This window comes from Thermobia domestica, chromosome 13 (assembly GCF_964235325.1).
Source record: "Thermobia domestica chromosome 13, izTheDome1.hap1.1, whole genome shotgun sequence".
Lineage (NCBI taxonomy): Eukaryota > Metazoa > Arthropoda > Insecta > Zygentoma > Lepismatidae > Thermobia > Thermobia domestica.
The window spans coordinates 163,144,063-163,164,297 of record NC_137466.1 but is presented as its reverse complement, the minus strand read 5'-3'; the positions used below and the strand labels follow the sequence as shown (position 1 = coordinate 163,164,297).

The 20,235-nt window shown below is 32.1% G+C and overlaps 1 protein-coding gene across 29 annotated transcripts in view; it reads right to left on the bottom strand.

Moving 5' to 3' along the window:
* trol (terribly reduced optic lobes) overlaps positions 1-20,235 on the bottom strand; it is a 1,284,884-nt gene that overhangs the window by 50,822 nt on the left and 1,213,827 nt on the right. For 27 of the 29 annotated variants that reach the window (XM_081736787.1, XM_081736768.1, XM_081736772.1 and 24 more), the window contains 3 exons: positions 17,257-17,353; positions 15,181-15,438; positions 12,000-12,134 (listed from right to left, as the gene is read on the bottom strand). In XM_081736787.1, coding sequence (XP_081592913.1) covers positions 12,000-12,134; positions 15,181-15,438; positions 17,257-17,353 — 490 coding nt within the window. Of the gene's footprint in view, positions 1-11,999; positions 12,135-15,180; positions 15,439-16,880; positions 16,935-17,256; positions 17,354-20,235 lie in introns of all 29 variants that reach the window. The other 2 variants (XM_081736791.1, XM_081736781.1) reach the window with 2 other exon arrangements.

Sequence of the window (20,235 nt, the reverse complement as noted above, 5' to 3'; positions counted from 1 at the left end):
ACACAAATATTCTCCACATAAGACAGAAACCACATAAAAAATTCACTTCTACGTAAGATATAATACACTAAACTATGAAATCAAGCTCCCTGCCTTCGCAGCTCACAAAGAGTTCTTATCTATTAGATGGTGCACATTCATTTCAATGATGTTTTGTCTTCGCGTTAGCTACCAACGACATTACTCTAGAACATAGTTACCTACCTATAAACGACTGCTCATGAGGGAAGTCACATTGGTCACAATCAAACATTTGGCCATAAGCACTCACCTTGTATGTGTTTCTTTGCTGATAGTAATCTAACCACTGTCTGTTTCGCTTTAGATACCTCACATTGTTGCATTGTATTGTTTGTATTTGGTGTATTTTATTGTTCCTACATATAGTAGACTCCATGAACAATGAATCACCGCATACAATGGAGGAATGGATTGTAAAGAGCAGCTGGGCTCATGAAGATCTCACACAGGCAAATCAATGGCAAACATACAAAAGAAAATTTTATACAAATTTAACAACCCTCGCCTACTCACAGAAACGATCTTGCGACGGGAGAAGCTTTTCTGAAACACACTGCAATGCTGAAGACAATTTTAAACCGTGCTTAAAAGTGAATAACTCTCTGTTAGAAAAATGGCGGCCTACACACAGATACTCTATGATAAAAGGTTGTCTATAGCTTCCTGATAACACATACTGTATCTTCTGTTATTATAGTACGATCAACATCCATATTCGTAATATACACAGAGGATAAGGGGACTTTCATCTTACCCTGTACTAATTTTTCTATGCAAGAATTGGTACACGAGGTAAGCTTTCTCCCCTTATGAAATCTTAATTCTCATCGATGTGACTTCCCTCAAGATCTGCCACTGTATTCAAGTAGCACTGTATTCACTGTTATACTGCCTAACATAACTAAGTGAACACAAAAACGTTTGTGCTCAATTTGGGAGTCAAAGACAAAAGCACATGTTGTAATCAATCGCAACATGTGAACACACATTTAAACAGCTTTATGCAACAGACTTTAAAAATAATAATATAAATCTGAGACCTCATGTGTACTATTTTCGCTGAAATGCCGGGATAGTGACTCAAAACACTAACTTCTGGTGCCTTGGGTCTATCGTACGTCATGCGGTTTTATATGTCATTAATTTCTATTTTTTCACCAATAAGTTCATCGCCATAAACACGCATTTATCACCTGATGTCATAGTACACCAACAGGGCGTATTTGTGGGACATCAATACAAAGATTTCACTAAAGTGTTCACTTCATTTGCAACACTGTTTATGCTTTTCAAGAGTACTGAAGTATTTAGTGTAGCAACTAAATGGATTACTACTTTGCAACAACAAGTAAGCTATGAAATGGCAAGCTGGTGCTGGAAAAGCAAGTATTTATACACACAAGCTTAACATTTCTAAGGTTTCGAACAATTTTTTCCTTGGTAGTTGAATTAGTTGTACTACTTTCTTCTTTCTTTCTTTTTCTTTTTTTTTAAAAAAAAAACGTGTTTCTAAAAATAAATATCTAGGTTTAGACAGAAATTTAATTTTCTTACATTTATTTCTTCTTACTAGTTTCACTTCAGGTAGAAAAAATGAAAAAAAAAAGTACAAAGTACTGAAAAAAATGTATGCGAATGTTGTAAAACATGTGCAGAGAAACGCACACAAGATATACCTACTTGATATAACTGTGTGTGTACAACACCAGCTAGACAACCAATATTGAAGCATAGAAAAACTTTTTCTATGGAAATCTAACCCGATTTCTCATTGAAGGGAGAATGTTCTATCATTCAGCTACCAGAGATCAAGTAAAATTTCTACTGTTGTCAGTTGTTCCTTGTCCTATTCCCTACATTACTGAGGCAGTCAATATGATGTACAGTATTTTGTGTATGTTTCTGTCCAACTTTTGAATTTGTTCATCTTCATAGTGTATATTACCAAAGTTATATGTATCTGTGTAGTTTCTAATATTGTCTGCACATCTTAGTAATGTAAGAACTATAACCAAAACTAAATTATTTTATATAAAAGAATGTCTGAACTTTACAGGCTCACAATCAGAAACTGCTAGAGATAAAGTGTTTGGAACCGCTTTCTTCTAAAATTTCCGAGTAAACACAGGTCGAAAATACCTGGAATATCTACAATTCAGAACTAATACAACCTCTGACTCTTTCTATCATAAACTTTGTTGCAGGGTATACGCCCGGACTTGAAACGTGAAATTTCTAAAGCACTAAAAAACCCATCCCTTTATTAAACTGCTTTAAGATATTGTCATATTACTATTTAAACAAATGGATTTCGTAATACACATGTAGTACTAATTACTGAAAACAAACAGGAATTCAAAATACACTACTGTAAAACGGAAATCTCAATTTTTTTTCAGTTACTTTAAACTGTATATTCTACTATTAATATATAGTTATCGACGTAAATGAGATTCTTTTTCATTGACTCCCATTGTGCTATCGTCATCCTCTGCTTTGTAAAAACAAATTTTAATTTTTATAAACAATTCAATTGATTTGATCGTTATACAAAAACAAATTCATTTTTACAAAGCAATGGTTATGCAGAACCCAGCAGCACACATAGAATCTCAAAAGTATTCTTTATTTACGTGGGGGAAAAACCACCACATACATCAACGAACTAAGTGTTTAATATGGCCTCTAATATACAAAGCTTTATATATGTTGCTACTTCTATCAATCTCATGCATATTTAACCCACTACACAATTATATATTTTTTTCTATTCTATATACTGCACAAATCTAATGTTTGAACGAAAAGAAAGTAACAAAAACTATTTACAATGACAATAATGAAATGACAATTACTAAATACAACTAAAACTAAATTATTTATCTAGTCAAATCTAGACGAAAATATGGTTACTAAAAATATACTAAATAATATGCTCAAACATCTCTTACGGGATATAATTGAACAATAAAATCAAAACAACCTAATGCTAAATTTTTACGTTCCACTACAAATGTTTGGTTTACATTTATCACAACTTACACATTTATGAACTAACTATAATATGCTTATAGTATATACAAACAATAATGTCACACAATTTTTTAAACAAAATATACACAGAGAACAATTAGGCTTTTGCCATTTGCTAGATTCATACAACTTTTGACTAATCATTAGCCTGTATTATTTTTAATTATCTATTAAGGATGAACTCGTAAGTGAAAAAGATCTATCACTGCCGTTATTTGGATTTAAGGGATTTGGATTTATTTGAATTTAAGGAATTTTTGCTTCTATTTTACATGATTATACAACTTAATTGACACATAAATTACAAATAAAATTTTCATTGTTTGAGTCGTCACTAGTTCTAAAACATGTAAAAGTTTTGTTCATATCCTTTAGAAAACATATTTTTCACTACTATGGTGACCACTCTTCATAGTTGTAACCAATCTGTATATTTAATTTATATACATAGGAAGCATATTTAATTTATCTTTTACAGAAAACAAGATTTTAATTTACTCTTAAAAGAAACATATTTATTCTATTTATTTATTAACCAAGCTCACATTAGATCTATATGAGGTATTTTGCACTGGACATATTAACAGACAAGTAGTATGAAATGTTTAATAGGAAATAGGGAAGAAACAAAATTTATAGCACTTTGGTCCTCTGAAAACATAATTTTCCGACTCCGAAAGAACATCAATAAAATTTGTGGCTTGTACTATTGCTATTATTTCTAATATAAAATGAAATTATCTTGTAACTAATTCCATGAATGAAAGAGGAAAAAATCCACGTATCTTTTATGGGAAACGTAAGTCACACGTTATTCTACAGACGGAGAAGGATGCAATGACACAACATTAACATGCTGTGAGACTTCCACGCTGGTTCAATGGCCAGCTCACGTGCCTTTGATGCACGGGGTCCCGGGTTCGATTCCCAGCGGAAGAACTTTGAAATTTGACCACATTACCGTGATTCGAAATGCAATCGGTGGTGAAAAGGGAGATACTAAATACCGACCATAAATCAAGTATTTCAATATACTCTTATTACACCCAAAAGAATTAAACTTTCACCTCTGATATCAAAAATCAATGTGCGCCGTACACTAATTAACATTCTGTATCATTTTTATTATTTATATTTGTAGTTACAGAATATAAGAAAAATGCATGAAAATAACTTATTAAAAGTTTACTTTTTTTATTCTTTCTTTCTTTCTCCCCTCCTCCTCTTCTATTGCCATTTTACGGAAGAGACCAAATTGCTTTGAAATTCATATTGTGAGCAGTGGCATACACAAGATATATATATATATATATATATATATATATATATATATATATATATATATATATATATAAATCTTGAAAACACATGATTTTGGAAGTTTAGCCTCTCCCCCTTCATGAAATATTGTGTACGCCACTGCTTACAATATGAATTTGAAAGCAATTTGGCCTCTTATATATTAGTATGATACATGTACATTTTTTGCTGTATCTTGCTGAAGAAGGGTTAAACTCCGGAACCTCCTTTCTACGTATAATGTAAAAACTTACATCATTTAACGTGGTGCATATGTGTCACCGGTATTAAAAGAAATACTTTAAGTGCGTCTAACAGTAAAGACTGATGTATTAAGTACCTGAAAAAAGTCCGTCGGATTTTTAATGGTAGCACTGCAGTATAACCCTACACGCAGTTGTGCCTGCAGGCGGGCTTTAGGACACAGGCTGCGCCAATGAGAATATTAGGGAAGGCATAGTTTTTCATTGAAAATGGTACAATTAAAATGGAGAATGGTAAATTAGGGGGAAAAGGTTAAAATTGGGGGATTAGAATGATAAGTTTGTGGGGGAGGGGGAATAATGGTAATTTGAAAGAATTGTACCCCAGATATTAGGAAGGATAGATACCCTACCTCACGTTTCATTCTACATGGGGAAAGGGGAGAAAATAGCGTCTTAATGAATGTCTGTTTCCTGTCGTTGATTTCGATTATCTCAGCGTAAAACAAGGAGAGCACGTCAAACATGGGAATCCAAAACCATGTTATACTATTTATATGATTTGCAACTTTAAACTAGGAACAAACACAAATAAAACGTGAAGAAAAATACGCCAGGCATTGACCAGTGACGTAATAAATCAGCGGAGAGTGAAAAGATGAAATTAACAAATTTAAGAATGGCAATTAATCCCTCCAGGACGCACTACGTATGGTACTCTACAAACTATAGAGAACGATCCACTTGAGGTGAGTTGATAATGGCCCAACATGTAAGGCACTAGGAGGAACATGCGAATGTAGTGTAAAGCCATTCGCCAACAACTTTCCTAGCTTAGAATGTGGTTAGTCCAACGTTAAGTCCTATATGAGTTGACTACAGCTTAGAGAACGGCACGAGCAAGTAACTGTATTTCCTCGTTATCATGTCAGGAAAAGGATCCGTATTCTATCAGCTCTTTATTATACTCCGTCGCCACATCATCATTAGTTGACATCACATGAACTAAGTTCTTTATTATGCTCCATGGCAGCAATCATCACTTGTTAACACCACACGAACAAACTCCTATAAGTTATTTATTATGCTCCATCGTGGTAACATCATTGATTGGCACTACATGAACAAACTCCCGTAAGAAGTTCTTTATTATACTCCATCGCGGTATCATAATCATTGGTTGGCACCACATGAACAAGCTCCCATAAGTTCTTTTTCTTTATTATACTCCATGCCGGTATCATCATTATTGGTTGGTACCACATGAACAAACTCCTACAAGTTCTTTATTATACTCCATTGTGGTATCATTATTCCTGACTGGCATCATATGAACAAGCTCCCGTAAGTTCTTTATTCTATCCCATGACGGCGTCATCGTTGGTTGGCACCACATGTAGAAACTCCTGTAAGTTCTTTATTATAGTTCATGATGGCGGCATCATTCACTGGCACCACATAAACAAACTCCCATAAGTTCTTTATTATAGTTCATGGCGTCATCATTAGTTGGCACCATGTGAACAAACTTCCGTAAGTTCTTTATCATATCCCATGGTGAAGTCGTTATTGGTTGCCACCACATGAACAAACTCCCAAACAACCAAAATCACCACTGCATCTACATAAGATATTCACTGATGTAGTCTCCTGTGTTTTAGTGTACATGCTTAAGACGTGATCATACGATCAATGAGACCATATACTATAGAGGAACTGGCAGATGCACCTGAAAACTTTATACCGTGAAGCCAATATTTGTGAATCGCATCGTTCTTATTCTTCATCAGACCAAGGCAAAGTCACATGACGCTGAGTTCACCCGTTGAACCAGTATTAGAATGGATTTGAAAGCGTTATTGTATCTTTATGTTTTTCAGACATTGTACAGTCAGATTACCACTTGTTCCATTCATTGATCAGAGCTCCCTCGTAGCTAAGCGGTTAGTATGCGCGCTTTTGGTGTATAAGAGTCAAGTTCGATCCTGGAGGGAGCTCATGTAGTCCGAATACAACGTTAAGATATACGTGCACGTCTCATATGGCCTCGCTGCTGAAAAAGACGATAAACTCAGATCAAAGCATTCGTTAGTCGGCTATCTTTACTAGAATTAAGGTTGTGAATCCTCGACAAGGTGAGCCACATACTGTAAAGATTTGTTTGGTTCGCGTTCTTTTGAGTTCTTCCACCTTAGGATCCATATTTTACCCGTGTGTTCGAGATTGCTGCTGATGTGGACTATTTCTGGTTTTCCACGTAGTTCTTGTTTCACGTTATTGCTTTTCTCTGTGAATGACTACCATCTAATATTACTTTTTTGGGTGCCTAATATTTCCAAGGAAAACGTTTCGCATTAATGTTTATAACTAATCAACACTAACTAACTAACTAACTAACTTTATGGCTTATGGAACCAGGAGGTTCAATGCCGCGTACACAAAAGCTCTCCACTGAGTTCTATCCTTAGCCAACTGGATCCAGTTTCTACTTTGTATTCCTATCTCTGCGAGATCCATCTTAATATTGTCCTCCCATTTGCGCTTAAGTCTTCCTAATGGTCGTTTTTCGATTGGTCTTCCAGTCAAGACTTTGAAAGCGTTTCTACTTTCTTCCATCCTAGCTACATGACCTGCCCACCTAAGCCTCCTAGACTTGATAACCCTAACAATGTTTGGTAAACCGTATAAATTATATAGTTCCTCGTTATGAAGTTTCCGCCATTCCCCATTCCCGTTTCTCTTGGGCCCTAATATTCGTCTCAGGATCTTGTTCTCAAATACTTTCAGTCTATATTCTTCCCTCAGAGTAAGCGACCAAGTTTCGCAACCATATAGAACAACAGGCATGATTATCGTTTTAGATATTTTAAGCTTCAAATTCCTCGACAGAATTAGCGACGACAAGAGATTTTGAACTGAATAATAACATGAATTCCCTGCTTTTAGTCGACATTTAATTTCTTCGTGAATATGATTTTCGTCTGTTAATACTATTTCTAGATATTTGAAAGTATCCACTTTATCAAAAGTATTATTTAATATTTTAACGCATCTATAATTTACTGTATTACGGTCCCGACGCACTTCCATGTGTTTAGTTTTCTCTGCATTTACTTCTAAACCCATGTCCCAGCAAGCGTTTAATAAGATCTCTGCATTTTTTTTCTAAGTATAATTAATAAACTTTTGTTTTCCCTTTTCAAAATTTAATTATCGAGTATAAGTTCCACAATATTATCATTAGTGTTGAACAGGAAAAAATGCTAAAAAATGATACATAGATATATTTCAATCGATAGCTCTCATTAAACTGAACAAAATCCTCATGCGTAGTTTTCGAGAAAATCAACAGAAGCTTTTTAAATACAAACTGTATACTTAACGATAACCACACCACCTATTATGAGAAAAATGACACTCAAGTCTACATTTGCCGCTCAGCAACCAAACTTTTCATTACAACGCTAGTAAAGATGACTTTGTATGGTATTGTTAATGAGAAATTACCCAAATTATTATTAACTACTACATTTTAATTTTTGTTTAACTATAAAATTCTCCTGTATATCAATAGATAGATCACATCGGGCTGAGCAAATGACATATTTGAAACTGAGCAAAATTACGTATTTGAAACTTGACTGAGCAAAATGACATTTGAAACCTGACTGAGCAAAATGATATTTGAAACCTGACTGAGTAAAATGCCACATTTGAAATTTGACTGAGCAAAATGACATATCTAAAACTTGACTGAGCAACTTAACATATTTGAAACTTGACTGAGCAAAATGAAATATTTGAAACTTGACTGAGCCAATTATTTATAGCTTTCAAGAAAATCGAGGAAAACTAATTTTTATAGTGTGAAAAAAAGTATGTCGCCCATTACCCAGTATGGGCTAGTTGATAATTTTAATTCTGCTGGAATCAGTCATTTATTTATTTATTTATGTACCGTATTTGAAAAGTATGACTGTTAGGTGCAGATGTACATATCTGCTATTGTTCGGTTTCTCCTAAGAGTGGTACACAAACCTAGAAATGACGCACATAGTACTTATAAAATGAAGACGGAAATAAAAATGAAATAACAGATCAAAAGAAATCTAGAAAATGGCAACAAGCCTGTAATTTAAATTAACATTATCATCAATTACACAAAAACAAAACATTATACGAAAACAAAATTACCATAGCAAACAAAACAATAAACTAAATCAAATGAAACATACACACAATAATTAAAAAAAATATCCATGCTACTAATCGGGAAGATTCTGGTTTTTAATTTAAAAAATTAATATTTTTTGTTTATTTTTCAGAATTTTATATCTAGATTTCCTGGGGCCAATGCTACGATCAGAGAAAGCTTTCGTTTTTTTTTTTCACACGCAAATATTTTAATAATATTTAGTAGTAAGTAGTTAAGATAGAGCACCACAAACCACCAGCTATGTTCTAGATTGTATTTTAATAAGTATTAGTATAACATTTTTAAAGTTGAAATTTAGTTTATTCTTTTTTCAGTATGTATATATTACAATAACAATTTAATAAGCGCACATGGAGGTTGCCTCAAGACATGCAAATTATAATTTATTTATTAAACACTTTTTCTTTTTAGGGAAAAAAGTGAAATGACTAGTCCTGCACATCGACTGAAGCGACACATAGTGATTTTATTTTTATTTGTTCATTGATATTAAATAGCCAATTTAATTTGGAATATGGGTAGTAATTAGTAGAGAAAGCAAAGCTAAAGCTAAGTTGATAAGGATCTTGCATTATTAGCTTAGCAGAGCAATTGTTTTGGTTAAAAATGGCAAAAAGATGAAATACCATGCCCCACTTTATATTTTGGTTTCATTTTTAAAATGCCTATACAAATTGTACTGAGTATCAAATCATTTTAAAATGTTTATAATAGTATTATTAAGAATATATTATTTTCTCCATTTTTTCTTTTACAATGTTCAAATGTTATACAATAAACCTAACCCTGAATTCTCCCAGACATAAATAATAAAATAATAATTATTATTACTGAGTAAACATTTGAAATTTTACTGATTTACTTTTATTGCAGGAAAATATAACTTCATGGATACTACCGTATACAAGGAAAATGTATTCTACCACGGATGAAAATGCCTTATTTATATCAATATTGAAGTTCAATACTAAATGTGCATAACTTGTGTTATGCAATATATTATTGCATTCAATTAATAAATACAAGTTTCTTGACTTATCATGGACCCATTATCTAAGTACCAGACGATAGAAAATTTGTAGCCATCCCTTTTTCTTTATATATGTATTCATATTGCAATATGTAATAACATTCTGTTTTTAATGAAAAATTTGTTGATGTTTCCCAACCAAATTTACACCGTCACTATAATTTCACTCCGAAGACTAAAGTGTATTACTAATTCATTTAACATTTTTTATTTTATATGAGGAAGGACAACGTAGTTTTGTGGTTAGACCGTTGGACTCACGTCCACGTGGTCCTGGGTTTGATTCCTGGCCGGTGCGTCCACTCAGCGTCATGAGGCAAACTGGGGAGTTACGTGAATGAAAGGACGTGACGGTCACTAGGTATAGAAAGCTCGCGATACGCCACTTAGTGACAGGGCAACGAAGCGCGCTGACCACGTGCTCCTCGCGAGGTTGTACGTAGTTCTGCTGGTCACTGACAGATGACGTTGGTGCGGCTCAGGCCCTCAAATGAGCTGTTGCGCCAAGTGGTTCAATGCGATATATGAAATGTTCATTGTAACGCCTCTTAACACTTTCTATTTTTTTCTTTTGATATTTTTCTCTCTTTTATATTTTGTAGGATATCTTAAAGACAGACTACAAATGCCCAAAAATTTATTTTGTGTATTCTACGACAAAGCGAATATATAAGTGAATATATATAAAAAATATCTTAAGAGTCTTCATCCCGGCGAAATTAAAATACCGCTAATTTTACAGTAATTATGTGATATCTTCAAATAGATAAAAGATAATCGAAATGTGGAACAAGAGCGCCCTAGACAATATTATTTTACATGAGAAACCGTTATCACGACTCACTTATCTGATTTCGATTTCGAGCCATTTTGAAAATCGGCATTTATTTTCGCGTTTCTAAACAGCTGAAAACGGAAAGCCACTAGGTGACTTGTGATAACGGTACCTCACGCAAAATAATATTGTCTAGGGCGTTCTTGTTCCATATTTTAATTATCTTTTATCTATTTGAAGATATCACATAATTACTGTAAAATTAGCGGTATTTTAATTTCGCCGGGATGAAGACTCTTAATATTTCTTTATACTGCAAGCCTACATTGAAGCTGAATGTTTTTATTTGTTGATTACAGAGGTCACCGATATCAGTAAGATATTTCAAGAGTAAAACAAAAAAAGCTTGCATACACATAAACTTTAAAAAAAATAATACCACTAAGAAACCTAAATAAACATCGTATGCATACTATATACATTTTCGTGCTCTATTTATATGAAAGAATTATAACCATTCTTTAATATCACGTTCTTAATGTTCACATACTTTCTCTTGTTTTGGGACACTATTTTTATTCTTTATGGGTGAAAACTCTGGTGTAAGAAACCAATTTTTACCCACAGTATCACGATTAATATCATCTTTAATGAAAGTGATTTTTATGAACCAACTTTCTAATACTTCTCTTTTTGTTGAGGATTTCTTTTCAATGCTTTAGTCGACTGTTTTCGTATTTGCTATCCCTCAAGTGTTTAAATAATAATAATAATAATAATAATAATAATAATAATAATAATAATAATAATAATAATAATAATAATAATAATAATAATAATAATAATAATAATAATAATAATAATAATAATAATAATAATTTGCATCCTTTTTAATCTTTGATTCTGATATTTGATAATACATCTGATATTTTCTTAATTATTTTATACAAACCATCACTAATTAAAATGTGAGTATAAATGTAGAACTCCAAACTGTGCTATTCATAAGTATGAAACTTGTTTTTAGAACAGCTTTGTCCGTCTGTCTGACACAGGAATTAAAACAAAAATGTTAAAAAATAAACAAACAAATAAATAAAAATTCTCTATTTATTTATTATTTACTCTTGATATGGATTCAGTACTCCTAGAATTGAGTCCATCTCAACCCTTCTTCCTCTACCATTTCCAGTTTCATAACTTTCGATATCCATGGTTCAGAAGTCTATCCTAGCTTCACAAGCTCTTTTGTTTCATAAATGATATTAAAATTAGCTTTATGTAAACTAAGTGTTGAACTTCAATATTTGCGTACATACTTAGGTAAAAGAAATACCTGATTCTTTCTTTTTAAAAAAAAAAAAGTTTAGCTGGGAGAATTCGAGGGAACAATTGGACGAAAATTAAGAATTTGTAACAAACCCCGTTGATTTCTGCAGTTTATTTCATCACTGGCGTCCCTGCAGTCTATTTCCCCATCACACCTGTTGTTACTGGGGATGCACTCGCCACTCCTACACTGGAATTCTTGTTGCAGAGAGCAGTGGATCCCCCGGGCTACATAACATGCACAAAGAATACGAAACTGAACGACATGCTACACCAATTCAAGAAAAATGAACTTTTAAAACAAGGAAAAAAAAAAACTTATTGCTTGTTGGTTTTCGCAATAAGACGGTGTCTATTTACCATGCACTATATAAAAAAAAAGAATAAAAAAAACCCTCATGAACAAACCTAAAAAAAGGTTAAATTTTCTTTTGTTAGCTAGCATGTTATGAATAATCATTAAAAAAAATATATGTATATAACTAATCTTGGTAAGGTTGTCTATCTATCATGGTAAGATTGCATGCATTATCTTCAAAAGAAACCATCAAGGATTTCTAAAGGGATAAAATATAAGGAGAACGACACCTTTTACTACGTTACACTAACTAAAAATTTATCTGTTTTAACTTTAGTTGACTGGACAGGTGTACAAGACCCAACCACCTTTCTACAACTAAGTATCGAAATCAGGTAGTAAAGAATGTAACAGAGGATCGAAGTAATTAGATTTGACCAAAAAAACTTTAAAAAAATAATTATTGCATTTGTGTGCACATAAAACTCAACTGTATGAAATTAAGATATATATATATATATATATATATATATATATATATATATATATATATATATATATATATATAGATAGATAGATATATATATATATATATATGACGTTTATAACCGCAATAACATTTTAGCAAGATCAATTGAACAATTCTTCTAAAAACATTGTGAAGATTAATATTCATATACTTCAAAACAACAGATTTCCTCGGTTCATCAATAGAAACTTCCTTGTTGATATTTTGGGAAATTTATGGTTCTATAATTTCGGATTTGTGTTTTCTAGATATTTTACTACATGTAGAAATCCCTCGAATATATGACTAATATTTGTTTGTGAAGTTGCCTACTCATTTCGTGGATTGACTGTTCTACATATGTGTCTTAAGTTTTGAGAGCTGGTTAGGTTTCACAAAACCTTCTTCATTAAATAAAATATAAAAAGGATTAAACTACATTTAATTAAAAGTGAACTTAGTTTGTTTTTGAGCTGTTCTCATACCATATAAGTAACTAATTTGGGAAATTGTAATATTTCCTTCTGTAATATTGCTACTGCCCCGCATCGATTCTATTACTTATTCAGAGCACAAAGTTAAATTTTGGGTATATAAAATTTAAACCGAAATGCTTCTTCTATAATACTATTGGTTAAAGAACAATGTTTATATATTTTAAAATTTGTTCCGAATTTATGTAAAACTAAGATTCCGGACGATCTTTAGTTCTTTTGTCACTCTAAGATATACTATGGTTTTATAAAGTATATTGTTTTCTGTAAATTGAACCTTAGTGGAATTACATACTTTTAATCTCAATCTTAATATTTGCTACGTAACTTCTATATTATATCATTAATCTTCAAGACGATGTTACAGAGTGATCATTTTTTTTATTTCTGATCATAAACGGTTCTTCCTAACAGACAGAGTCAATGAACATAATAATTGAGATGCAACTCTTTTAAATGACACACACAAAACGCTAAGTCTGAATTGGAGTCGAAGGTTAAGGCCAATGCTATCTTCACATGTTTACATACTCTTAACTGCAATTATTCTCAAACTAATTTTCAAAGCTTATATTCTAGTTTCGTTTATTTCTGGGGACAAAGTGTATTATTTTTTGTTTTGTTTCAGTAGACATTTTTTTTATTATTTTAATAAATATTTGGGGAACGAATCTATAAAGCAAATGTATGAAACTAATAAATAAAATAATAAAAAGTAAATTAATAAAAGGATATATGCAATAAATAAATAAATAACCGCAGGTAAAGTAAATGTACAATAGCATTGCAATCAGCAGCATTGCAACATGCAAGTACTCGTGTAATATATATATTTTATATATAGCATCGCATAAGCTTTTCTAAGCTTTTAATTTTAATATCGCTCTTAGATTAAGAAATGCTTTATTTTTATTACTTATTCATAGCCTTGATGGTGTCTTTTGCTGCAACTTAAGTTAAAATTTTTCATTTTTACACGCCTGGTTTTGTGTATGTACAATAGATTATAAAATAAATAATAAAAAAAAAGTATTACGAAAAGCGATGGCAATTAAACTAAAAATCTAAGTTCATCTGATAACCAAACTACCAATTTTGCATTTATTATTTACACTTTAGATCCAAGCAAAGTTACTTTTATTAATTCTTATGTACATTAAAATTTTTTACATTGCTTTTTTCTTTAATCAGCAACGCGTTGGGTAAATATAAAAAATTTGAATAAGTTTTCCACTAAAAAGGAAAAACAATAGTTGCTATGATAGTTATAAGAAACGTCAAGATAAGAAACGTTTTCTCAACTTTTGTATGTTCAAGTAGTAATTTCAAAAAAAGAGAGAAGTTTTATCTGTAGCTTAAGTGCGTATTTCCAGCTTCTTAATTTGAAATAAAATTAAAAAAATAAATTTCATTCATTCAACAAAATATGTAAAGCAATGTTTTTTGTTTTAATTTAGACAAACAGTCTGTAGGAGTTTAAAAGATATCAAATATTTGAATATGAAACCGCTACTAATTATTTTTCTTAAATTATTTTCAAAGTAAAAACCCTATATACATTCCAAAATTCTTTTGTAATTCAAAATCTAAAGAATGAACTTATACAAAAGTTTGCATTCGAATAAATGCTATCTTTGATTATTTTGAATAACGTTAAAGAGGCAAAGAAAGTGATGCAACTTTATAATACTAATGTAATCGAAAGAGTAATTTTTTTCATTAAATTTTCATGGTTTTATTTATTTTTTCGCAAATAATATTACTAAAATGTGAAACTATAGTATTTTTTCTTTTTCTCTCTTTTATCTAATTTAGATTGCAATACTGATTTAGAAAGGTCTCAATTAACTTTGAATTCAAATTTGACTAGAGAGGGAATACGGGCAAAGAAAATTAATTGCTTTTCTTTCTCCTTTTCTCTGATTGTTAGTTAGGTAAAATTTCCCGTTAAGGTCCTGTCACTTAAAGACTTACTCTCGACGTTCAAAATAATGTAATCAGACGAAATTCCTTGGTCGGTGCGAGCTTCACAGATATATCGTCCAGAATCCTCTCGCTGCACATTTGTGATTTCCAAAATATTTCCTCGTACGAAAGCATTTGGTGGAAGTGGGCCTCTATCTCTGCTCCAATTGATACGAATGGAAGGTGATGGCGCACTGCATTGCATTCGCACGGATGAGCCAACATATGTGGATTGTTCTCTCTGCGTCGCAGTTATAATTGGTTGTTCTGTAGACAATGATATAACAAGGGTAGTACAATAGTGCAAACGAACAAAACAAAATAAAATTAAGAAAATAAAAAGTTTTAAATTGTTGAACAAAATAAATATACATAAATGATAAGATAAACTAACGAAAATAATAAGAAATACAGTGTACATAAATGTATTTATTTTACATAAATATTCTTCAATGGAAGGAAATATATAAAAAAATGAATAAAATTATGAATTCTACTTCGATGTTAAAAATTCTTTTTAATTGCTAATCAGCAGAAACCTGTCTCTCTTCTATCACTTTAAATACCTCAAAGTTTCAGATATTTCCCTCTTTCCAAGTTACCGATATGTAAAATTCTTTCTGTTGTACTGTTTTTCGTATAATATATCACGTTGTGTTTTACATATATATTTAAACTAAGCTTTTCTGTACAATTATCAATACTTTCTGTTCTTATTTCCTTCAAGAATAGAATAACTAATCTTAAGTTGTTCTTCTGTAGAAAAGAGCTGTGTTTTGTCCTTTAGATGAATAATAATATATTATTACCCCAAAAAGTTTAAGCAAATAATAAAACAATACTGAAAAGGAATAAGATTTTTTCTGCTGGTTGCATAATATATATATATATATATATATATATATATATATATATATATAAATTCAATTAGCTTTAGTAATTGAGCATCAATTTCATCAACTTTTAGTTCTATATCGCAAAGACAAATTATTTTCCGCTATTTTTTGTGAATATTATTTGATCCGAGTACAAGGAAGGAAAATGTAACTTTCTCGGTGCAAATTTGATTCCTTATTCATGGTCTCATATAACATTGATCTAAGACTTGCAGTAAATCCAAGGTTGTGAATAACGAAAAAAAATGAAATGAAATCTTTGAGTTTTACGTCCCACGGTTATGCCGGTTAGGCTAAAGGAGACGGTGATTATGAGAAATGAATGAAGATGGTGGAATGAAGAAAGTGGGAGGAAACGGGAGAACCCCGAGAAAACCCACGCACACGGTGTTTGTCCACCACAAAGTTCACTTGGCGGGAGCAGGGTTTGAACCCGGGACCCCATGCACCAGAGGTTAACTCTACCACTGAGCCACCGCGGCCCCGTTGTGAATAACGAATTCACGTGCTTGATAAATGCAAGTTAATTCTTGGGTAAAAATTCGAAAGAATTAATTGAATTGATTAAAAAAATGAAACTTATTTGTGTTCAGAGTTTACTAATATTCGAAAACCAAAAAGGATGAGAAAATCAGAAAACTGTTGTTTTTAATGAAAAGAACAAGTTTCTGTTTACTTTTTACTATTTTAAAAAATCCTCAAAGGAAACGATAAAAGTCATGCTGTCAAAGTGATTTTGTCCACAAATTACCTTTTGACTGTTCTCACACTTTTGATCACTTGACTATGTCTTTTAACCGTGAAAATTCTTACCTTTGTTTACAAGAAAGCTTAAAGATTGCCTCTCTGAAGATCGTGAAAGTGATCCTTATTGTGGTTAGATTGCAATGAGAAAAAATTAAAAGTGAAACTTTGTTTTTAAATAACCAAGAAAAGGTCCAATAACAATATTATTTTACATTCAACTTTACTGTAAATAGTGTTATCAAACTATACAAGTTTTCATATTTTATTTGACATCATTCATCATCATCATATTTGAGATCATTCGTTAGATTGATCAGTCTTGTCCGTAACTAACGAATTTTGGATTTTAGTATCTAATGGTCCATCATAAATCTCATATATATATTGTTGTCCTGTTAAATATCAATCATTTACAGCATTAGATGTTTCTCGGCGTACTTACCGTTAACTATAACTTCTGCAGCTGCTTCTGCCTGTCCAGCTGAATTCTGCGCTGTACATACGTAACGTCCAGCGTCAGATACAGCTATTCCACGGAACTATAATTAAAAATTACATATATATAGTATATATATTTTTAGTCAAGGGCGATCATACATACACTACATTGACAGAAATAAGTTATATAAGGTTAAATCTGGATTGAAATAGTTAAACCGACTTATTTCAGTCAATAATAGGGAAATGAACAAATATTAATTTATTGTGATAACAAGAAACAAATATACTTATTAGTACTATAATGAGTAAATAAATGGTATTACTATTTTAACACAGAGTTGTTATTACATGAATACGTGAAATAAAAGAACAGTTGAACTGATTTTAAAAAAAATGATTCCCAATTGTGGTTTAGAAAACATGATTTTTTTTCCTTTCTTCAGAAAATATGAAAATATTAGTAGATCTGTTGAAGGCGTGAATTTTTGCAAAGCTGTAGCTGCAAATGAACAAAAATGAGAAAGTTATAGCACAACAGGATTTATGGGCTGTAAATCCAAATAATTGTGATATTTTTTAAAGTGGAATCACATGCGTTATTACTAATTTCGTAAACAATGTAGTGTTGCCAATTTGGTAGAAAAACTTGGTTTTCAAACGGTACTGCCTTTAGTTAACATGTATTCAGAATGTCTATATATATTAGGAAACAACATATACATGCCTTGTACATAGCAGTATTGAAGAAAACATATTCAGACGGATTGGTACTGAAGCTTTAATCCGCTGATTGCAAAACTGCAAAAGAAAGGCTAATTGATTCTGATGGCAGTACTTTCAAAGAAAGTCACTCTAATCTAACTAATTGAACAACATTGCCAAAATGTAAGCCCATATTTCAGTAACTTTGTAAATAATTATTTCGAAATGACACTTCACATCATAATATTGGAATACTTCAGCATACAAAAGAATATGCAAGTGGATTAAAGAAAGTTGTCATTAAAGAATAAGACCACAAAGAGAGAAAAAAGTTACTAATATCGAAAAGTTTATCAGTACGCTGTGTGGTCATCTGGTTGGGTATTTGGCTGTTAAGTGGAAACCTAGAGTTAGAAACTCGTACACTACAATTGTGTTCATTTTGTTTCACCATTCAAAGCGAAAACTTACTGGAAAATAGCATTTTTGAAGTTGAATCTATCTTTTTGCCCTCAAAAACAAATTTATTTTCCTCTAGAGCAAAGCTAGTCTTATGAACTAGCTGTCCGACAGAATGCTGGAATTGGAAATTTATGATGATGATAATATAGACTATAAAAAGATACTAAAAGAAATAGTATGAGAATATGCCACTTTTACACGTACTACAGTAATGTCATTTCTAGTCTATAAGAAAAGATACTAAGAGAAATAGTATGAGAATATGTCCATTATGACATTATGACCCTAAATTTACTGAAGTATTGTGTTTTATATATGTTTGAGACTATAAATCTCTTGAGCTTCAAAATTACACTGGATAAAATAATACTTCGTCGTATTTTAAAATAAGTACACTAACATGTGGACGTGTCTAGTCCCCTTTTGACCAAACCGTGGACCTGTTCTTGTATTTATACGTATAAAATTTTAAACCTAAATATCGTGACACCTTAGCTTTTAAAAGTCAAAACAGCCAGCCGGTACTTGTCAGTCATGCTTTGGAGGTGACATACGGTGAGTGAATCGCCTCGTCCTGGCCGTTAATGATGGTTTCGTGATCGACAGGAGTTCGCTATATATTGTTCTCAAAACACTAAATGAATGTCGAAATGCTAACAATATCTGCAGAGTCCCAACAATACATCCGAGAACTAATCAGAATAGAACTGTTTGACTTTGGTGATATCACTATAACCAAATACACCATGCTGCTAGGGTGTTAGCTTGGTTGGAATGGAGTTTATCGTCTCTTTCAGCACCGAGGCTATATGAGACGTGGACCTACAGTTTTAGTAGTCTAAAGGGAAATCTCAACCACCGTATCAGTAGACTAGAGGGACGGCCAATGATGTTGGCATATAGTATACATTATATTTCGCTATATAAACTGAAACTTAAACGTCATGGCATTATAGCCCTAAATTTACTGAAATATTGTGTTGGATATATATATATATATTGAGCTGTTCAATACAATAACCACCTGAGAATCTCTGCAAAGAATAAATCTAACCAGAAGGCTAAGAATTTGTCTGATCTATAAAACATATTTTCAACTTTAAATAACTTTTAATCTATCAGGGGTAAAAGTTAAGGAGAACGCGGAGTTACGCCGTTCCCCCACTTCCAGAAAATATCAATGGCGTCCTCCCACGTCCTAAAATATTACAATGGGCAAAGGTATGCACGGGGGACGGCGTGACGTCGTGCAAATGAAATGAAATGAGATCTTTAACCCTTCACCGTGCAAAACATTTTTGTAACGTATACGGGCAACCGGAGCCTGTCAGGCCCAGTACATATTTTAAGTGCAGAACACTCAAAATTCACATAGTCTATTGTCACATAGTGTTCCGACTAATCTAGAATATATATATTTTTGTCAAGCAGCAAAACTTTGTGTAACCCTTTTGTAAGCCAAGGAGACTAGAAAATCCGATGCAGACATTTCTGTAACGTAGACGGGGAACCAGGCCCTGTCAGGCCCAGTATATTCTAAGTGCAGAACACGTAAAATTCAATGTCTATTGTCACATACTGTTCCGACTAAAGATTACAGAAGTCACGTGTTCAACATAATTATGTGACAATTTGATCTAATATTTCACAGGAATTCCAGTAAAGTTATACGGGGTCTCCTAGGCCCCGGTTGCCCGGTTACATTAGGAAAAGATTTTTTTAAAAATCCATTAGCTTTACCAACTCAATATGTTCATGATTTTAACTTCGATTAAGAATAGAAGAATTCAGAATTTTGTCATTGAAATAAGTGTGT